The sequence below is a fragment of the Pimephales promelas genome, chromosome 23 (assembly GCF_988280905.1).
Source record: "Pimephales promelas chromosome 23, fPimPro1.hap1.1, whole genome shotgun sequence".
In the NCBI taxonomy this organism is placed as follows: Eukaryota; Metazoa; Chordata; class Actinopteri; order Cypriniformes; family Leuciscidae; genus Pimephales; species Pimephales promelas.
Window position 1 is genome coordinate 13052303 of NC_142791.1, and position 20220 is coordinate 13072522.

At 37.7% G+C, this 20220-nt stretch overlaps 1 protein-coding gene across 5 annotated transcripts in view; it reads right to left on the reverse strand.

Moving 5' to 3' along the window:
- Window positions 1–20220, reverse strand: part of strbp (spermatid perinuclear RNA binding protein) — a 94312-nt gene that overhangs the window by 34867 nt on the left and 39225 nt on the right. For all 5 annotated transcript variants that reach the window (XM_089126517.1, XM_039675462.2, XM_039675461.2 and 2 more), the window contains exon 3: window positions 8216–8341. In XM_089126517.1, the coding sequence (XP_088982643.1) occupies window positions 8216–8218 (3 nt within the window). In that variant the 5' untranslated portion in view covers window positions 8219–8341. The remainder of the gene's footprint in view (window positions 1–8215; window positions 8342–20220) is intronic.

The window sequence follows — 20220 nt, forward strand, 5'->3', positions numbered from 1 at the left end:
TGACCGAAAGGGTGTTCAAGTGGTGTTCAAGTCTGTGTTCAAGTGGTGTGTGTACTGTGTACTTGATTAAACTAACTGGAACTACCCCTGCATTAAACAATTTTATTGCACAACTTCCAGCCAATAAGAATCGAGTATTCAGACAGACCATGATATATTCAATTCTAATTGGACTTGAAGGTGCGCAATAAAACCATTTTAATGCACAGGTACTATATATATATATATATATATATATATATATATATATATATATATATACACTCACCGGCCACTTTATTAGGTACACCTGTCCAACTGCTCGTTAACACTTAATTTCTAAGCAGCCAATCACATGGCGGCAACTCAGTGCATTTAGGCATGTAGACATGGTCAAGACAATCTCCTGCAGTTCAAACCGAGCATCAGTATGGGGAAGAAAGGTGATTTGAGTGACTTTGAACGTGGCATGATTGTTGGTGCCAGAAGGGCTGGTCTGAGTATTTCAGAAACTGCTAATCTACTGGGATTTTCACGCACAACCATCTCTAGGGTTTACAGAGAATGGTCCGAAAAAGAAAAAAAGATCCAGTGAGCGGCAGTTCTGTGGGCGGAAATGCCTTGTTGATGCCAGAGGTCAGAGGAGAATGGCCAGACTGGTTTGAGCTGATAGAAGGGCAACAGTGACTCAAATAACCACCCGTTACAACCAAGGTGGGCAGAAGAGCATCTCTGAACGCACAGTACGTCGAACTTTGAGGCAGATGGGCTACAGCAGCAGAAGACCACACCGGGTGCCACTCCTTTCAGCTAAGAACAGGAAACTGAGGCTACAATTTGCACAAGCTCATCGAAATTGGACAATAGAAGATTAGAAAAACGTTGCCTGGTCTGATGAGTCTCGATTTCTGCTGCGACATTCGGATGTTTGGCGTCTACAACATGAAAGCATGGATCCATCCTGCCTTGTATCAACGGTTCAGGCTGGTGGTGGTGGTGTCATGGTGTGGGGAATATTTTCTTGGCACTCTTTGGGCCCCTTGGTACCAATTGAGCATCGTTGCAACGCCACAGCCTACCTGAGTATTGTTGCTGACCATGTCCATCCCTTTATGACCACAATGTACCCAACTTCTGATGGCTACTTTCAGCAGGATAATGCGCCATGTCATAAAGCTGGAATCATCTCAGACTGGTTTCTTGAACATGACAATGAGTTCGCTGTACTCAAATGGCCTCCACAGTCACCAGATCTCAATCCAATAGAGCATCTTTGGGATGTGGTGGAACGGGAGATTCGCATCATGGATGTGCAGCCGACAAATCTGCGGCAACTGTGTGATGCCATCATGTCAATATGGACCAAACTCCCTGAGGAATGCTTCCAGCACCTTGTTGAATCTATGCCACGAAGAATTGAGGCAGTTCTGAAGGCAAAAGGGGGTCCAACCCGTTACTGCATGGGGTACCTAATAAAGTGGCCGGTGAGTGTATATCAGTTAATGTTGATTTTATTTGAAGTAATGAAAACACTTTTTTTTGCTGTTTTAATTAACAATAAAAAAATGTTGTTGACATTTTGTTGATGAAATCAGAGCTCACTGGTTCAATCAAACACTGGTACACCAGAGAACAGCTACTTAACTGCGGTTTCTGCCGTCTCCTACAATTCATCAAAATCACTTAGTTGCAATTAATCTTTCTTGACATGATTTACTCCTTAATAAGAGTGCATGTGAATGTTAATTACAGAGATAATGCAAACATGGGGCAGTTTCATAATGTTTAAGATGCATACAATTTTGAACCAGAAATGAAATCAATGGCACTTGTATAGCAGTATATATTTACTGCCCTCTGAAAATAACTTAACATACAGCCATTATAGTCAAAATTGCTGGCAACAAAAGTGAGTTACTTAAAAAACAAAAAAAACAAAAAAAAAACAATGTTATTTTCCTTTTTTTTATTACGTCACTCACAGTTAAAGAGTACCTACAGTATGATAAAATTACAGAATTCTACATGCTTTGTAAGTGGGAAAACCTGCAAAATTGACAGTGTATCAAACACTTGTTCTACCCATTGTATCCATGTATGTATGTATATAAACTCACCTAAAGGATCATTAGGAACACCATACTAATACTGTGTTTGATCCCCTTTCGCCTTCAGAAATTAATTCTTCATGGCATTGATTCAACAAGTACTGAAAGCATTCTTTAGAAATGTTGGCCCATATTGATAGGATAGCATCTTGCAGTTGATGGAGATTTGTGAGTTGCACATCCAGGGCACGAAGCTCCCGTTCCACCACATCCCAAAGATGCTCTATTGGGTTGAGATCTGGTGACTGTGGGGGCCATTTTAGTACAGTGAACTCATTGTCATGTTCAAGAAACCAATTTGAAATGATTCAAGCTTTGTGACATGGTGCATTATCCTACTGGAAGTAGCCATCAGAGGATGGGTACATGGTGGCCATAAAGGGATGGACATGGTCAGAAACAATGCTCAGGTGGGCCGTGGCATTTAAAAGACGCCCATTTGGCACTAAAGGGCATAAAGTGTGCTAAGAAAACATCCCCCACACCATTACACCACCACCAGCCTGCACAGTGGTAACAAGGCATGATGTTCTCATTCTTTTTAGGGCAAATTGTGACTCTACCATCTGAAGAAATCGAGACTCAGACCAGGCAACATTTTTCCAGTCTTTAACTGTCTATTTTTGGTGAGCTCTTGCAAATTGTAGCCTAATTTTCCTATTTGTAGTGGAGATGAGTGGTGGGATCTTCTACTGTTGTAGCCCATCTGCCTCAAGGTTGTGCGTGTTGTGGCTTCAAAAATGCTTTGCTGCATACCTCGGTTGTAACGAGGGGTTATTTAAGGTAAAGTTGCTCTTCTATCAGCTTGAACCAGTCGGCTCCTCTGACCTCTAGCATCAACAAGGCATTTTCGTCCACAGGACTGCCGCATTCTGGATGTTTTTCACTTCTCACACCATTCTTTGTAAACCCTAGAAATGGTTGTGCGTGAAAATTCCAGTAACTGAGCAGATTGTGAAATACTCAGACCGGCCCATCTGACACCAACAACCATGCCACTCTCAAAATTGCTCAAATCACCTTTCTTTCCCATTCTGACATTCAGTTTGGAGTTCAGGAGATTGTCTTGACCACACCCCTAAATGCATTAAAGCAACTGCCATGTGATTGGTTGATTAGATAACTGCATTAACGAGAAATTAGGGCTGTCAGTTAAACACATCAACGGCGACATTTTTTTGTTTGTTTTACGCACGATTAACAGCTTTTTGGTCAAGCGAATTTGTATTTTTTTTTCACATGCTTTTGCAACAAGACGTGGCATGTGTGACGCTGCGATACGAAACCCATTCATTTCAATGGCTTGTGCCGTGCGAGGATGTTTTGTTGCTTCGTCAACCAAAGCGCAAGCAGATCTAGCTAGTAGATGTAAATGTAATGTAAAAATACATTTAAAAAAAAAATGTAAAATTTGCTGCTTAAAATTTTTGTGGAACCCAAGACACAGGATTCTTTGATGAATAGAAATGAGAAAAATCTACGAATCTCGTGGTATTTTATGTGTCAAGCTGTTTAACTGCAAACATTTCTATGCAGATCTTTCATATAATCTAATTATCTTGCAAACCAACAAAGATAATATAAAAAAATAAAGAGTTTTCCAATTTTTGCGCATTGAAAGCTAGTCTCTGCACGCAGCACAATATGAAGACAAAAAAATAAAAGAGAGATATAAAAAGGTAGGTGTGCACTACCAGTCAAATCTTTCATCAATTCTTTCATCATCCTTCACAGGGCCGGCATCTCAATGACATCAGATATTCAACACGAGTTCTATTCCCTAATCCCGTCATTTTCATTCTGTCGCTCTTCCTGTACCATTTCTACATTCGACAGCAGACTTGCTGAATAGCGTATCAAAGCCCATATCAGTGCTACTGCAGTTCCCGGTGGGGGGTCTGACCTTTCACAGATTATACACATAAAAACGACATAATGCATCAATCTTCTGAACGCCTGTTGTTGTTTAACCAGCAACAAAAGAAATACAAGATTAATTTGTTTCAATCGGAATTCAGTGATATTTTTACTCTGGAGGCTTGACAGTTGGGTATGAAGGTTAAAGAGGATGTTCTGAAACGCTAACATGGCTTAATGCATTAAACTGATATTAAAAAAATAAATTATATACTTAGTAAACACCATGCTAATAATGTATACTATAGAAAAGCAGATGGTATTAAAGGACTAAACTCAGGAAACACCATAAATAAAGCATACAGAAAAGCAATTGAGCTCAGAATATGACCGCAACTCGTTTAATTGTACGTTAAGCATTTTCCTCCCATAGAAAACCAAGAAAATGCTTAATGAGGCTTAATCGACCAACAGTTATAAAAAAAAAAACACAATTCGTTATACATTATTGATAAAACGCAGGAAGCTGGTTTATTTGCACTAAACACAAATTTGCTTTCTTTTGTCATATTGACTAAGTGCCAACCAACAAAACGGCTCGTGTGAACGGCTTGCCCCCCTCCCTCGCCGCCACTGAATTTAGTTTTACACCTCATATATCGCGAAAAGTAATGGCGCGTGCAGTGACAAAATTTAGTAGTTGCAAATGCCAAATTGAGGTTGTATTACGAATGTGAACGTACGAATAAATGCAAATATATATTCCATGTTTGTGCGTGTCATTGTATTTCTGTGAATGGCATTTTACACATTTGTGGCAACTTGTCTGCAGCTTCAAATTCAAAATACAGGTGTGTGACTATTATCTGTGAGTGCAAATTTCATCATTCAACTTTATTTGTTTAACAGGTTTTCACATTGGAGCTGTGAGTGTAAATGTTCACATTCAAGAATGCATATTTATTATACCATTCTCAAATTCACATCTACGTGCTCTCGAGCATTGCTACTCTTTTACCTTCATGGTCGGGCTTGTTTGTCGAGTGCGAAGCACTGATGGTTGAAGGCTGCAACCTTTAGTGGAGTTGATCAATTACCGTGACGCAGAGTGAACACTTTGACACTGCTATACAAACTACACGTGTTTGAGAACATTAAAGCAGCCTTGTAGAGCGTGTGTCTTTCAGCATCTGCAGTAGTGGGTGGCTGGGATAAAAAGATGCATATCTGTGCGTTCCCGGCAGTGACAGCGGCCTCTCTGTGGCATCAGGCCAGTATTTAACAGGGTTTATGAGGCGCTCCTAATGGCTGCCTGCGAGTGGCCGTAAAACATACTGGGAAGTGTAAAAGAGTGTAAAATAGCTAAGGAGGAGCGGAGAGCACTGGATCTTAATCACACATCATACCAAGAGGGAAAGAATGGATAAGGATAGAAAGAAGCTTAGTACGTACAAGCTGCACACAGAATAATGGTTATATAGAGTATTACAATAGTGTTGGGCATCTTCAACTACCACATAAAACACATTAGGCTGCAATGAAAAAGGGTGCAGTAAGAGATTTCTGAGAAAAACTGTTGATATTTAAAAAAAAAAAATCAATCCAAACAAACACTCCCTTCATTCCTCTGCCCCCCCAAAATGCACGAACACGCAATAGACCTTATTCAGAGCAGCATCATGACCGGTATGAAAGCGAGGCTGCGAGAGATAAGACTTACTGTTTTTAATGGCATCCAGTGTAAAAAGCTGTATAAAAGGTCCTAGATCACAATTTTCCCCAGCTCAATTTGTCTGAGATTTTTTTGTAGTGTTTAGTCAGCAGAACAATCCAAAAACACATTAAATAACAATACAACCCACTGACGAGATATATGTCTACACCTCACAGCCTCGCTTTCATTCCTGTTAAAAATCAAGCATGGCGATGCTGTGAATAAATGATGCTTTATCATAGCTGAAGAGAAGCAAAATAATGCTTCATGAAACAAAGCCAAGATGACAAGCATCGAGTTGCTGCTATATGATTAGATATTTGCATTAATGAGAAGTTGAACAGGTGTACCAAATAAAGTGGCAATTACTGCTAAAAAAAATTCACATTAGAAAGATTCTGAAAGTAATTTTCATGTCCGCTCTTTCGTCTAGGTACAGAACTGCAAATGCCGTTTTTATTGTAATTTGGAACAGATCGTTCTTAAACTAACCAAACCTCAATATTCTTCAACTAATCAGAGGCTAAACTGAGAATAGCATAATAGTATAACACTCTACGACCAAATAGAAAAAATGAGACTATCACAGAGCAAGATATTATTTGATTCTTTGCAAGATTCTATTAGGATTCTTTAGGAGGTGCTTTGAAAGGAATCTTAAATTTGTGAAACCTGGGGGCAGAGTAAGAAAGAGACAACAAGTAAGCATGCATGTGTGAGAGAGGAAGAAAGAAACAAAGAAATCAAGTATAATCAAGCAAAGGAGGGTTTCATCAAACCACTGGATTAACAAATGGCACACTGAGAACCCATTCAGACAAACAGATCTCAATCGAATGGAGAAAGATGGACAAATGCGCGCACAGAAGGATCAAGTCCACTAAAAGGGAAATGTATATTTTCCAAGGTTTATTTATTAAAAAAATGTCCCTGAAATAGTAGTGTTTACTGTAGTAATGTCTATTTATAGCTCCTGCTCTGCCTATCAGATGGAATAAATAACCACACAAGGGTACTGGCGTTTTGTGTCATCTCTGTGTGTATATTTGAGGTCAGTGTTCAGTAATAAATTAATTACACACCCCTAATTAAAATGTCTTCCAGTCAGGCAATGATCTGCAAAGCTCTGAGGCTACTTATTATAGACTTGTAGGCATAGACTAACCACAAATAGTTGTTGACTGATGCAGGTCTTCTTGATGAGTGAGAGAGTATGTGTGTGTGTGTGGTGAGATTGACACAAACAGACTGTGGCAGTGTGCGTGAGCAGCTTTCTGATGCCCAAAGTGTTTAAATCTCAACCTGCCCTAGAACATAGACCTGGGGAATGCCGCTTTAAAAATGTATACAAAAACAACTTTAAAAAAAGCAAGCAAGCAGTTTATGTTCTATTTGTAACCATGTTGATAAGCACTGCAAATAATTTTGATTCAATCTAATTTTTTTCTGATAAAAACATGGTAATAATAAGCCACATACAATGGAGGCAGAGGGCTTAAAAAGCTGAAATGTGAAGCTTGCGTTTTTGTTAAAGCACTTAAATTCTTCCCTAAAATGAACATTATTTAGGCTTTAAAGTGGTTCCAGCTTGTAAAAGGTGCAAATTTTGCATATTCTTGCAAATTTTTTGAAAGTTGTTTACAGACTTTATATCATTTAGCACAGAAAAAAAAAAATCACACGTTATAAGGTTTAACTTTTGGGCTATGTTTTCAAATGTGTGTTATTTTAACATTTATTGTGTTAATGCACAATGTTTGCTTGTTTATTTGCTTTTTAAACTGAGAGACAAGAAAAAATCATTTTCAATGACATTAAAAAACACCAGACCAACGAAATGCAGAACCAGTCTATAAGCCAGAAACACAAAACTCTAAAAAAAATTGTGCATTCATTTTCAGACCACCATTAGCTTCATAATAGAGCTTTTTTTAATGTTCTGAAACTCAATTTATTTGAGATAGTGTAGGGTCAAGCCGACACACAGCCAGTGTGAGTTAGTGCATTTTCTGTGTGTGTGTGTGTGTGGCCAAAGTGGCAGAGCCCACAGATACACACAGTTTGACAGGAAGTCGAGTGAAACCAGGAAGGTCACCTCGTTATGTGCACAATAAATCAATACAGATACAGAATCAAAAGACACTGAAAGCTGCTAAAAGGAAAGCAGTGGGATGTGCTTGGGTGTGTGTGCATTTGCGTGTGCATATCCAAGGTCACCCCGGCTGCGGTGGCAAAGCTGGGTTAGCATTAGAGCTCACGCTAGCAGGGCGCTCATTACGTTGGGTTATTTATGAACCTCCCCCCCAACTCTCAGACTTTAATAATTCAAACCGCACAGCCCTACTCTCCCATGAGACCCTGCTTCCACAAGCCGGAGGTGAGGGCCATTAATCAAACGCTGATCTCCTCCCCCCTTTTCTCTCTTTCTCTCAACTCTCCATCACATCTTAACTCGTTTTAGATTAGAGCGGTTTGGACAGAAACACATGTAAGGGAGATTTCGTCATTTAGACATCAACCTTGTATCAGCCACACAAACAGAAGATGAGGGGTTTACCATGGCGGCTGGAGGGCTGTAGGCGCGGTGTGTCCGTGAACGTGTGTGTGCGAGCGGTGGAGATGGGGGTCTCAGGACGCCCTCTCCTCATGCGCTCGCCTCTCTGCCCACCCCGCTGCACCAAACCTAAGAGACAGACAGAAAACAGCATTAATTGCACCATTCCGGCATGTATTCGGTACATTTTTCTTGTTAGCATTGCAACAGTGTCAGTGGCACAAGATGGAAAAACATCACTGTATCCAAGGGGACTAAATGTGTAGCATCACCTCAGGAGGTATCAGTTACTCTTTGTTTGAAAATGAGCAATGCAGTATATGAAAGTTATACATATTTCATGATCTGGGTGTTGCCACACAACACAACTGAGATGCGGCCCATTGTTCCGCTTGTTTATTTCCCGACACAGGGAGGTTTGTTTTATTGAGCACTTATCTGGCTATGTTTATCAGGGATATCTCACAAAGATAAACATGACTATAAGTGAAACTCACCTGACTGCAGAGAATACACAGACCAGAATCGTTTTGAGTGCTGGCAATAACCATAATTTGTGGATCAAACACAGAACAGTACATTTTTTTAATCGCACTTAATCCCTTCTTATCTGGCCAAATCTTCCCTGTATTAATGCAGTTTCCCTGGAATATAATTTCATTCTCTGGATTATGGCTTTTAGAGCTGAACAGATGTCCTCTCAAAAAATGATTTCAGAAAAAAAGAAAGAAATCCAAACACTGTGAGGGGAATAGAGCTGATTTCAGTCATATTTCAATGCTAAAGAAACAAGATCATTACATCACATGTAACCAGATATTAATGCGTCCACATTTTTGCATATGGTCCGCCGAGTGCACAAAGAAAAAGCACCATTCTGAATGTCACAAATGACAAATGGGACACCTGGGAGCAAAGACCATAACCCAATATCAAGTGTGCCATTTGGGACACGGCCACATACTAGGATTATTTCTATGCTCTGGTTAATGCATATAATATATAAATGTTCTCACCTAATGGACATTATCCAATAATCTATAACCAAGATAATGTTAAACAGGAAGAAATGGTGTTGTCTAATAAGTCACAGCTTATCTCCCAAGTCCCTTTATGCTCAGCCCTATATCCTCTAGGTTTGACATCCTTTTAAGAAATGAACAACTGTATCTCACGTGGGACCCACGCCGCTGCCAACAGCGCAATTACGCTCAAATGCAGCCCTGCAGATCTTCTGTAATAATGTTCAGTGGAGTGTGTCCACACAGAGACATTCACAGTCTGCTCGCTGGTGTCCCTGCTGTCACTGCCTCGTTATCAGTGGCACAATCTGCTGAAAACACACCACGTACGAGACCTTTCAGAGACATCATTAGCCAGACAGAACTAACTGACAAACATTTAAAAAAAGAAATCACTAGACTGATCATCAAATGCCACATATAGCCTAATCAAACTACAATGCAGTCTAGTTACATAAGATATCATTTTAAGATGGACTGCAATATTCAAGTAGATTTTTTAGTTTACTCACAATGTAAAATATATTGACTTTGATTATTTACTTTATTCTGTCAGAATAACAATGTTCGTGAATAATCTTCATTAGTGGGCTTTCTCGGAAGATATTGATAATTAATTAATCACCATATCATATCATGCAATTCAATTAAACATTTATCAACTAAACTCCCAAAAGAAACTGAAATGTGTTAATATGGGTCAAATAAAAGTGGCCACAACTTAACCAAAAAGAATGGCTACTCTTTGCATTCATGTTCGTTCCATACAGTATGTTTTAAAAAAATAAATTTCTATGCTATTTTCAACCATTTTCAATATAAAAAATATCACGTGGTTTATCAATCAGGTAAAAGTAATAACATATTTTCCTTACATCTTGAATTTATGAGTGTACGCACACATCTTAATTATTTTCGAAAGTTTTTTTTTTAAATCATGAATTAAATCAAATATATTTTTAGGAAGCCACAGAGAATAAATGAATGCATCTGATGAATTGTATTAATCAAAATGAGATTCAACTAAACTCATTGAAAAAAACAGGACATCATAGATTACCATGCAACTAGAATGGTCAAGTTATATTTCACCATGTCCAAGAAGAAATGCTCACACCTCCTCAAACAAATAAGTGAAAAGAACGAGATAAGCCTTCCGCAACACTGCCCCCTTCACCGACCTTCCCCTTCACCTTCTTTCTGACTGATGTCAATCCTTTAATCATTTTTTGGTTCCCTCTAGCAGTTTTAGATAATAGAGGTATTAGAAAAGCAAGAGTGGGATGTTGGGTTTAACTGGATTCTGTTACCAGGACAGTCTGGCACTCCTGAAGACAGCCAGTGGTGACATTTCTGCCCTGCAAACAATTACAATCTCACTTTGTTGCAGAATAATAGGGCAAACAAACTAGTTCACGCCCTCCAAATCCCTGCCAGCAAACTTTAAACCAAAATAGCAAGCCATGCTGTCCCTTATTCGACAAAGTTTTCAAAGTGTCAAGATTTGATCTTTTTTAACATTAACACCTCTAGTTTGAAATGTATCGCTAAAACACTTCCCATTGAACATAAAATGACATCATATTTTTGCATATGCTTTCTGAAGTAAAACAGACCTTATGAATCAAACGTATAGTAAAAGTTTTTACAGACAGACAAAACTGAGAATGTGAACAGCTCATGGTACTGTACTTCAAGTGATAATTAATATGCATCCACAGTATTTGCATGCCAAATAACAGGGCTGCGCCGTTTTAGTTGACTTCAGTCGACGAGAACATTTTATTTCACATTTTAAAAGACTAATTTGATTGGATAAAGTTGGATAGTCATCTCTTTACATGGCCGCTCGCTCTACCGTTAAGATAAATATGCACTATTATTAGGCGCAAGTGTTTGTGTGGAGTACAGAAGCTGAATTAGCACTTCCTGCATAGGTAGTAATGTGCATTTCTCTCTTATACTGTCGCATCCACTACACCGCAGAGATGAGTCAGCGTCACCAACTTCATCTGCGCAGCCGACACTAACTCAGAAAACACTAGCTTTTTAATAAATAGTTTAAATAGTTCAGACAGTCTCCTTGATGTTTTTTTTCCCGACACATTCATAATCATTGCTTTTGCTGGTGCAAAGCAGTTAATTTATATTTTAATGCTCATTATGGTTTATTTTTACTTCATAATGTAACAATGTTACATTTAATATTCTTTCAGCTCTAAAACTGAATCCATTTTCCGATGCCACCACCAATACAATGAAGATCAAAACCATCAAACTACTGGACTAACGTATTAAATGGGTGACTAATAGGCGACTAGAAACATCTTTAATGGGGGGGAGCCCTACAAAAACAATTCAAAGTACACAAGTTAAAATTGGCTGTAGCATATCAAGCAGAAATGTATAGATATACAGAGGTACCTAGAACAAATTTAACAAATCTGAGATACATTTTACGTTCAACAAAGATATAAACCATTTCTTACTCAAACTTGCAAACAATATTTCCAATCATGCTCTAATTTTGATTTGGTAAAGAGTGAAAATAATAATTAAACGTTATTTGTTTGTTTTTTATTCAAGACAAAGGAGTCAGCCATTTTATTACAACAATTTCCACAACCGTCATTTCCACCACAAAATTGCACTGCGTCAGAATCTATTACTTTCAGAAAATGTCTAGTCATAGTTGAAGATTAATCAAATTACCTTATTTTGTCAAAGTGTGCCTTTAGAAACTTAATCGAGCCATCTTCTTTGAAGATGTTTACAAAAGAATGGCACTGCACAATGCTTGCCTTCTTAAATTAGTGGCAAACTTCATTAAAACACATCAATCCACCTGAGACTTGAGACAACAAGGCGCGACATTGTTTTCAACTGCCAATCCGAAGACAGAAAGAGGATCCGTGAGGTGAGTGGGTGAAGAGGGCTACTTCTACTATCATGTCTTTGCCCCAGTGTTACTAATTACATTACATTCATTTTCTTTCATTCTTCTCTGTGTTTTGAGGAAAACTGTTAATTTCTTCTCTGGGGTAATCAACCGAGCTGGCATTAATGAGAGAGACTTTCAATCCGAGTCTAGTTGACGTTTTCTGTACAAGTTTGGCATTTATTTACAGCCGAAAACCTCTAAAATTTCAAAACGCGAGCATGTTGATTCCCTCATTACAAACACCTCATTAGATTCCTCTAAGGAAAAGCGCTCTGGCGGATGGCATCTCATTAGTATGAGGTTGCCAGATCAGCGACACGCTTCTCTGCACACTGAGTATTGGACAGACACTTAATGAATCTTTCACAAGGCAAACCGCACCTGCTGCCACACTCAGGGCAACCGGAATAGACTTGGTTAGGGTGTGTGCAATAAACACATGTTAATTGTGTTGCTCCAAACATACAAAGCATCCGTCTGGGAATGCAGTGTTGTCCTAATGTTATTTCCACTTTGAACTGCAACCCATGTAAATGCAACCGTTATTTTCACAGCTAAATATAGAGGCTGGTGTTGACGCGCAGGTGAGTTTAAATACCGCTTCTCGTCAAAATGTTTACTTCAGAGCCATTTTAACCTCTTTGACTAAGTCTATTAATGCTAATCTCAACATACCCCATATATTGAGAATGTTTACTGAAGGAAAGCATTTCAAACTTGCTCACGCACATACTTAAGTATTCCTTCTGTAGTGTGTTGGGGAGGAAGTGCCTGGACTCAAATCTGCCGACTGACACGCTGAGCGAGCGCCGTCTTACACACACCCAAACAGAGGCATGCATGAACACACATGTCCAGAAAGACAATGCAGTTTAGGATGCCCTTCTCATGAAACGTCCTGAATTCTATCCGAAATCCGAGGTTTAGATGTTTTTGAATAATTAAATTACTGGAGTTTAATTTATATTTCAGCAGTAGTCAAACCAAGGTTCTGGCACAAATACGTGCAAACAAATCATGTTGAGCTGAATGACAGTGTCGCAGGTTTCTATTCTTTTGCTCAACAAAGAGAAATTCTGAAAGACAAAAGTATTTTGTACTTTACATATTCTAACCTTCAGCAAACTTTCTTACAAAAGAGCAGTCATTTTACAAGGGAAAGAAATTGACAGGGTGGGGGTGTCAATGTGGAACTAAGATAAAGAAAAACTTTGTATTCCAAGTTACATATAGTTTGAAAATTGTGTGTAGTGTAACAAAGTTAAAATACACCTTGAATACTGTGAGCGTACACATAAAGACAGAGTTTGTGAAAAGATATTTTGAGTTCGATAAAGATTATGAACAATTTTTTTACAACTCAAACTCAATTAGATAAGTTCACTTGTGATTTTTATGTTATGAAAAAAAGTGTTACATTTTATTTAAATGTTTGTATTTAGGACATACAATATTTAATAGCAAGACAAAGGAGTTGAATTACAAAAAATAGTAAAAAAAAAATATATATATATATATATATATATATATATATATATATATAATTTCCACAACCGTCATTTCCATCACAAAATGCTATTAAACAAAATACTACAAATCATTTGAAATGCTGGACCGGACACTGTGGTCAGAATTTATTACTCTCAAAAAATGTTTCAAAAGTTAATGTTTAAAATTGCCAAAAATCCTCAATTGAAGTATAACCAAATACATGTATTATAAAATTTTCAAAACTATATTGATTTTGTTTTTAAATATACTGACTAAAAAAATAATTACTTTTTTTATTATTTTGAGGTTCTGCAAGGGCCCTCTCTATGATATTAAATAAATTTCATTATCTAATTTTCAAAAGTATATTGATTTTGTTTTTAAATATACTGACTCAAAAAATGACTTTTTTTATTATATTGAGGTTCTGCAAGGGCCCTCTCTATGATATAAAAGCAATTGTGTTTTCTTTGGCATTTTTACATGGCACTAATTTGGTCGACATAAGATTATAAATAATAATAAAGGATTGTTAAATTAAAGTTAAATTAAACAAAAAAAGTCAAAAAGAGGAAAACCTACTAATAATTGTCCAGACTTGCTGTGAGATAATACCTACACATTAGTAAAGTTGTATAAGTGTGAATGAAAGTAATTTTTCATAATAAAACTGTAAGGCAGAACAAAGACCTAAAAGAACTGAGGCATATCTCAGAAATACAGCCTCCGAAAGAAAAAAATTCTATAAAAAAATTTAAAAAAAAAATAAAAAAAAATTAAATGTCCTTCCAAAACTTGTAAATGCAACAATGAAGCATTACCACTCAGTACCACTTAAAATACATTTATTATTAAAAAACTAAATATTTCAACAGTTCACCTTTTTTCTCATGGAGAGAGCGTTTAAAAGTCAATAAGAAAATCTAGCATGCTCCACTTAGCCAAACGGAAACAACACCCTGTCATCTTGAACAGATGCATACCTGCTCTGTTCAAAGGCAACAAAAAAAAAATGCTATGCTAAAGGTGCTAATATAACAGCATTCATTGCGCAATGCAAAAAAATACATCATCTTCCAAAAATCTTCCAACACAGTTATCTCCAAGGCTGACTTGATTCCAGGAAGATTTGGCAGCAGCAAGATTGGTTGATTTGGCAGTGAAAGAAAATGCTGAACATGCAACAGTGCGAATGGGTGATCAATAAACGAATAACTGCATTGTCAATATTTAAGATGGAGGGGTGCTTCCTGCTGATTGGAGGTTAACCCTGTAGCGAGGAAGAGGAAAGGGGAAAGTATAAGAGACTAGAAACTAGTGTGCGACTTCCTGTTGTCATTAACGGTTTCTAATGCAACATAATCGCTCACTTAGACTCGCTTTTCCTCACACAATTCTCATTTGTCTCACTTCTACCTTTTTGCAACTTCCTCAATCAACTTCTGATGGCCTAATGTGAAACTGACTCAATCCTGATTTATGCTTTGAAGCTGACTGCATACGCTCCTCCCCAAATGGAAGAGGCGTTTACACTTGACGCGCTCGTCGTTGTACTTTTCTTTGAAACGATAGGGGGAGACACTGAGTAAATGTTCTCTAAACCATTAAGGAGCAGCAAAGTATATATGACGACATTTTAGTAGACTTCACCAAAACCACACTACAAAACAATTAAACAACAATCTCTTAAATATTTTCTAATTATTTCACGAAACAGTTTCATTTCATTCTGTGAACATTTTTTATTAAACAAGGATCTTTATTTTCATTAAAAGGGCTCATTTCTGCTATCGTAGGAATCGTTTTCTAAATGTAAGCAATTAATTTAGACGAGCACAAACTGGGTGCCGGTGTGGTGGGACATTTTCAGGAGCGGAGAAAAGTTACAGTACGTACATCGAGTATAAATCCGCCTTAACGGACACACAGCAGACAGAAAGATCCATCAAAGCAAATGCTTCCCAAACTCAAATCAATATTATAATGACAGGATTTTGCTGCGGTGTGTAGGACCCCTTGGAAAACGAGATGATACAGTACAAGGGACTATCCTTCAAATACAATTTCAAAGTATAATTATACCATTAAAATACTTTCCTTGCCCATTTTTCCCTGTAGATTAGGTGACAATACCAAAACAGTTAATATCAGTATCAATGAAATTCACCGAATTTGATAATTTTTGTAAATACTAATGGGGTGATAGACAAACTTACCCCAAAATGAGGAAAAATGTGCATGTGGCAGCACTTCTGTAAAATGATATCACATCTTGAGACACTTTCAAAGTGAAATTTCCAGTGAGTGGCAGTAAAGCCTGTTCAGATGAACCGATGAACGTAAATCTGATAACATTTTATGTTGATTATTTCACATATCTTGGCACTAAAAGATGAATTCTCCATCGCATTTGAAAATAACATACTCTAAAGTAAACCTATCTGAGAGGGTTCATTCTTTGCATCGCAAGTGCACTGCAGTACCGAGTGAGATACACAGCAAGTTTACTACATCAGAAAAGCCATGCAGCAAACATGTAGCAGCTTAAACAAAATTACAGAAGTTTTACGAGAAAACAGTTGGAGTTTTTCAACTTCAAATTTTCATGTTTAACAATGTGTTACTTACCAATTCTTTCTAATTATTTGTGAAATTTACTGAATCAATCATAATCTTTCTGTTCAAATTAAACTGTCACTTCATTAATATTTATACATCTGACATAAAACTACACACTACACACATTGGCTTGGGTTTTAGACATTAGTGTGAACATAAACCTGATCTACAGTATTGGCTGACTCGTTCATGAAATCCAGCTGTATTTTAAACGGGGAACCACAAAAATGGCCTGGAATAATTCAATTTGATGCATCAAACTGATATCCTCTTCAATGTGGCCTGAGGACTCCAATAACATACACACACACACACACGTTTAAATCCCCATACTAACACCCACGCTCTGTTCAATAGCGTTTTATTCTAAAACCCTGAACTGCATAAACACACACATGCACACACACTTGTTTGTTACAAATGCAAAATGCGAACAATTGTTGTGGTATTAAAGCTACAGTCAGTCTGAGCATTATTAATTTAATGGCTGTTAAAGTATCCCCTGAATAAACCCACAAACTCAGACAGAATATCTTTTAACTCAAGAGATAATGACTGTTTTTACAGAAATTAAGATCACATGCTATGTTTTCATTGTTTTAAGCTCAATAAAGTCCAAACAACCACAGAATGCAGCTACTCTTAATGTGAAAGTAGGTAAACAACAGTCATGCTACAAAAAGTAATCAGCCACAAGCTAATAATAACTTTACAGTGTACAGTAAGATAATTACATTAATTGAAGCAATGAATAATTGCAAGTTGCTGAACAAAATAATTGCATATAAGTTCATTGCACATCAGTATTACCCAGAGACAGTGTAACTACATTTGGAACGAACACTATAGCACAATATTTCCCATAAAAGTACTGAGCATCTGAGCACATCAGGCTCATTCACACCATAATCCAAACTTTTTTTTTACAATAACGTCTTTTAACATCTCTGTACTGTGTAGGCATATTAAGTTTAAGTAAATGTGAACAAAAAAGACAATTAATCACTTGTCAAATAATGTTGACAGTTCACAAGCGCAAAAAAAACGGTTTCGAGTTTCTCAAAAGCTGGACTTGTTTGTGCAGTCTGAGGTTACATTGACACATGAAAGACATCTACAGACTCCTCGGGATACTTTGAGCTTCCAGTTGCTTCGGTGACACTGCAAAACTGCTAAAAATACAGCTGCCCATGATACAAAACAACAGCTTAAAGTGAAAGCCATTTAGAGTGGATTAAATCTTTTGGAGAAGTGCTAGTGGACAAAGAGAGGAAATGCATACAACACTTGTTTAGCACTTACTGAAAAAAACTTTAATAAAGGAAGGAAGGACATAAAATGAGAAGGAAACAGAGCAGGGCAGAGGGAAACTCCATCAGGACAATGAAGTGAATAGATGTAGGAAAGAGAATGAGAAAATCATTGAAAACACTGCTGGATAAGAAAGAAAAGCAGATGAAAGAAATATCAATGTGCGTGTTCTGTGTGTGTGTGTGTGTGTGTGTGCAGATTCAGCCCACTCAACACTTTGTATCCTGCCGATAAATCAAAGAGGCTCTTAGAACAGAGCCAAGACAACGGTTAAACACAGCACAGCGGTCAGCCTCAAAATCAGCATCTTCCGGTTTCCTCGAGACCTCAGAGACACATCACAGCTAAGACGCGCAGCAGAGAAGGGAACTTTAAGGGGCCATGCTTGTAGAGTTTGATCTCTTTCCACGAAGTCATTATAATAGTAAAAGTTTCTTGTTCTTTTACGCAATTATTTTTCACCCTCTCACTGCACTTAAACAGGCTGTATTTGGTACTTTATACTGGATGTAAAGATGGCTAACCTATTAGAAGTAAAATTTGTACAAAAATGGGTAACATGCACTTTACAATAAGGCAAAATTTTGTTCGCATTAATTAGATACTCAATACTTCTAAAGCATTTATTAAGCTTACCTAAAGTTAATTTCGACATTTACTAACACATACTTAATCAAGTCACATGACTCACATCTGTTAATATTATTCAATGGACTTGAACTGACATTAACTAACAATGAACAGTTGTACTGTATTTTTAGTAGAGCCAGACCGATTTATCGGCAGGCCGATATTAGGAATTTTCCAAACTATCGGTATCAGCAGTTATAATGGCCGATAAATGAATATTTCAAAAATAAAATAAAAACGGATGAAGCACGCTTCAACCATGTCATAAGTGTTGGAGTTGTATAGTTTGTCCCCCATAAGGCACTCTACACCATCCCTGTTGGCAACACTCGTGTATAATGCGCCACCCATCCTGCAAACTGCAAATTATGGCTCATCATGGACTAGCTAAACACAAAGCTAGCTAATGCCACTATCATCAGTCTGTTCTGTTGTGACAAAAGAAATAAGTTTCTTTTTGAAATGCATTATCATAATATTTTAGTTAATATCGGGCTCTAATTTTATTAACAAACATTAATGAATATGAATAAATACTGTTAGTTAATGCATACTAATGTTAATCAATGGGACCTTATTGAAAAGTATCACCAAAATACCAAATGGGTGTTATGTCTGATTTGTGAACTGCTTTAGGTCACATTTGGTTCACTACAATAATCCAATTCAAAAGAAATTATTCAGAAATCCCTACAGAAAACCAGATCTGCTCACATACTCATGAGGAAAATCCAACTTTATTTCTGACACATCCAATTTTAAAAGATATTCCATTTTATGAGGCACGTTTAATCACTCACCAATTTTCTATTAAATTATTTATAAAAATAAAGTATCCAATACATACATCATATATTATATAAATGTAATATTCAAATACTTTTCTAAAAATTGTCATTTATAAAATAATTTTTAAAAAAAGTGCACCATACTGTCACAGACTACATTATTTTCGCAAGCCAATCCAATTAAACTACATATTTTCACATTTTTTTCCCCTATACAGTTTATTTCATGTTAATAATTTTGCATATTGTTGAGCCTGTGCAGCTCATGGAAATGTACAGTTCATGTTTCATTACCAGAATGTTAGATTTGGTCACCATTCGTGTCAGTTCTGAAGTGAAACCACCTGAGAGTCGCTGCATTAGCAAGAGAAAAACAGTTTTCTATCATTTGACCCTTTGAAAGGACTCTTATATAATGGCCCACGGATCACGCCACTCTCTCACTCCTCTCTCTCCACTTCAGCTTCACGTTCTAGCAACACGCAGGGCAATTCGGTGCGCCAGCTCCCCGCTAGAGTCGCATCCAACCTTGGGCCGCCGTGGCTCAGTATCACGGGCACCATCTGTTCAGCACAACGGGCTGCCCCCTGCTACTACTGCACCGCCAACACGTGTGTGTGTGTGTGTGTGTGTGTGTGTGTGTGTCTAGAGGAAGCGAGGTATGTTTGTGAAAGTGGCGAGACAGTGCAGAACAAACTCAGTCTGTGGCTGCATTTATGCAGAAAAGAGGAATTTAGAAACAAGTGCGGGAAAACCGAAAGAGGAAAACAGAGCGCGTCTGTGCGCACCTTGCGACTCGGCTGCCAAGACACAGCGGATCACTGAATTCATTCATTCCAGGTCAATTTGGGCATGTTACCCCACAACACCAATTTATTAGAGCGATCCCTTGCCGTCTCTCTCCCTCTCTCTCAGAATAACCCATTCCCTTCGGTATCCAGCAGTAACCACGACCCACAATTCACTGGAACAAGCAGTCGACGGTCAATCAGATTGAGCGATGTTGTAAATATTTCAGTGGCTGTCTCTTTCCCTCTTCTCCATTCCTTCTTCCTCTCAAAGATTCATTTACTTTTTTTTATCTCAGTCCACCAGAAGCCTTTGGATTCCAGACATGATCTAAAACTTGAATCCCTCAATCCGAGTGGCCTGGTTTGCAGAGACCGTTAGACAGTGTTGAATAGAAACGAATGCAAAGAGAGGTTG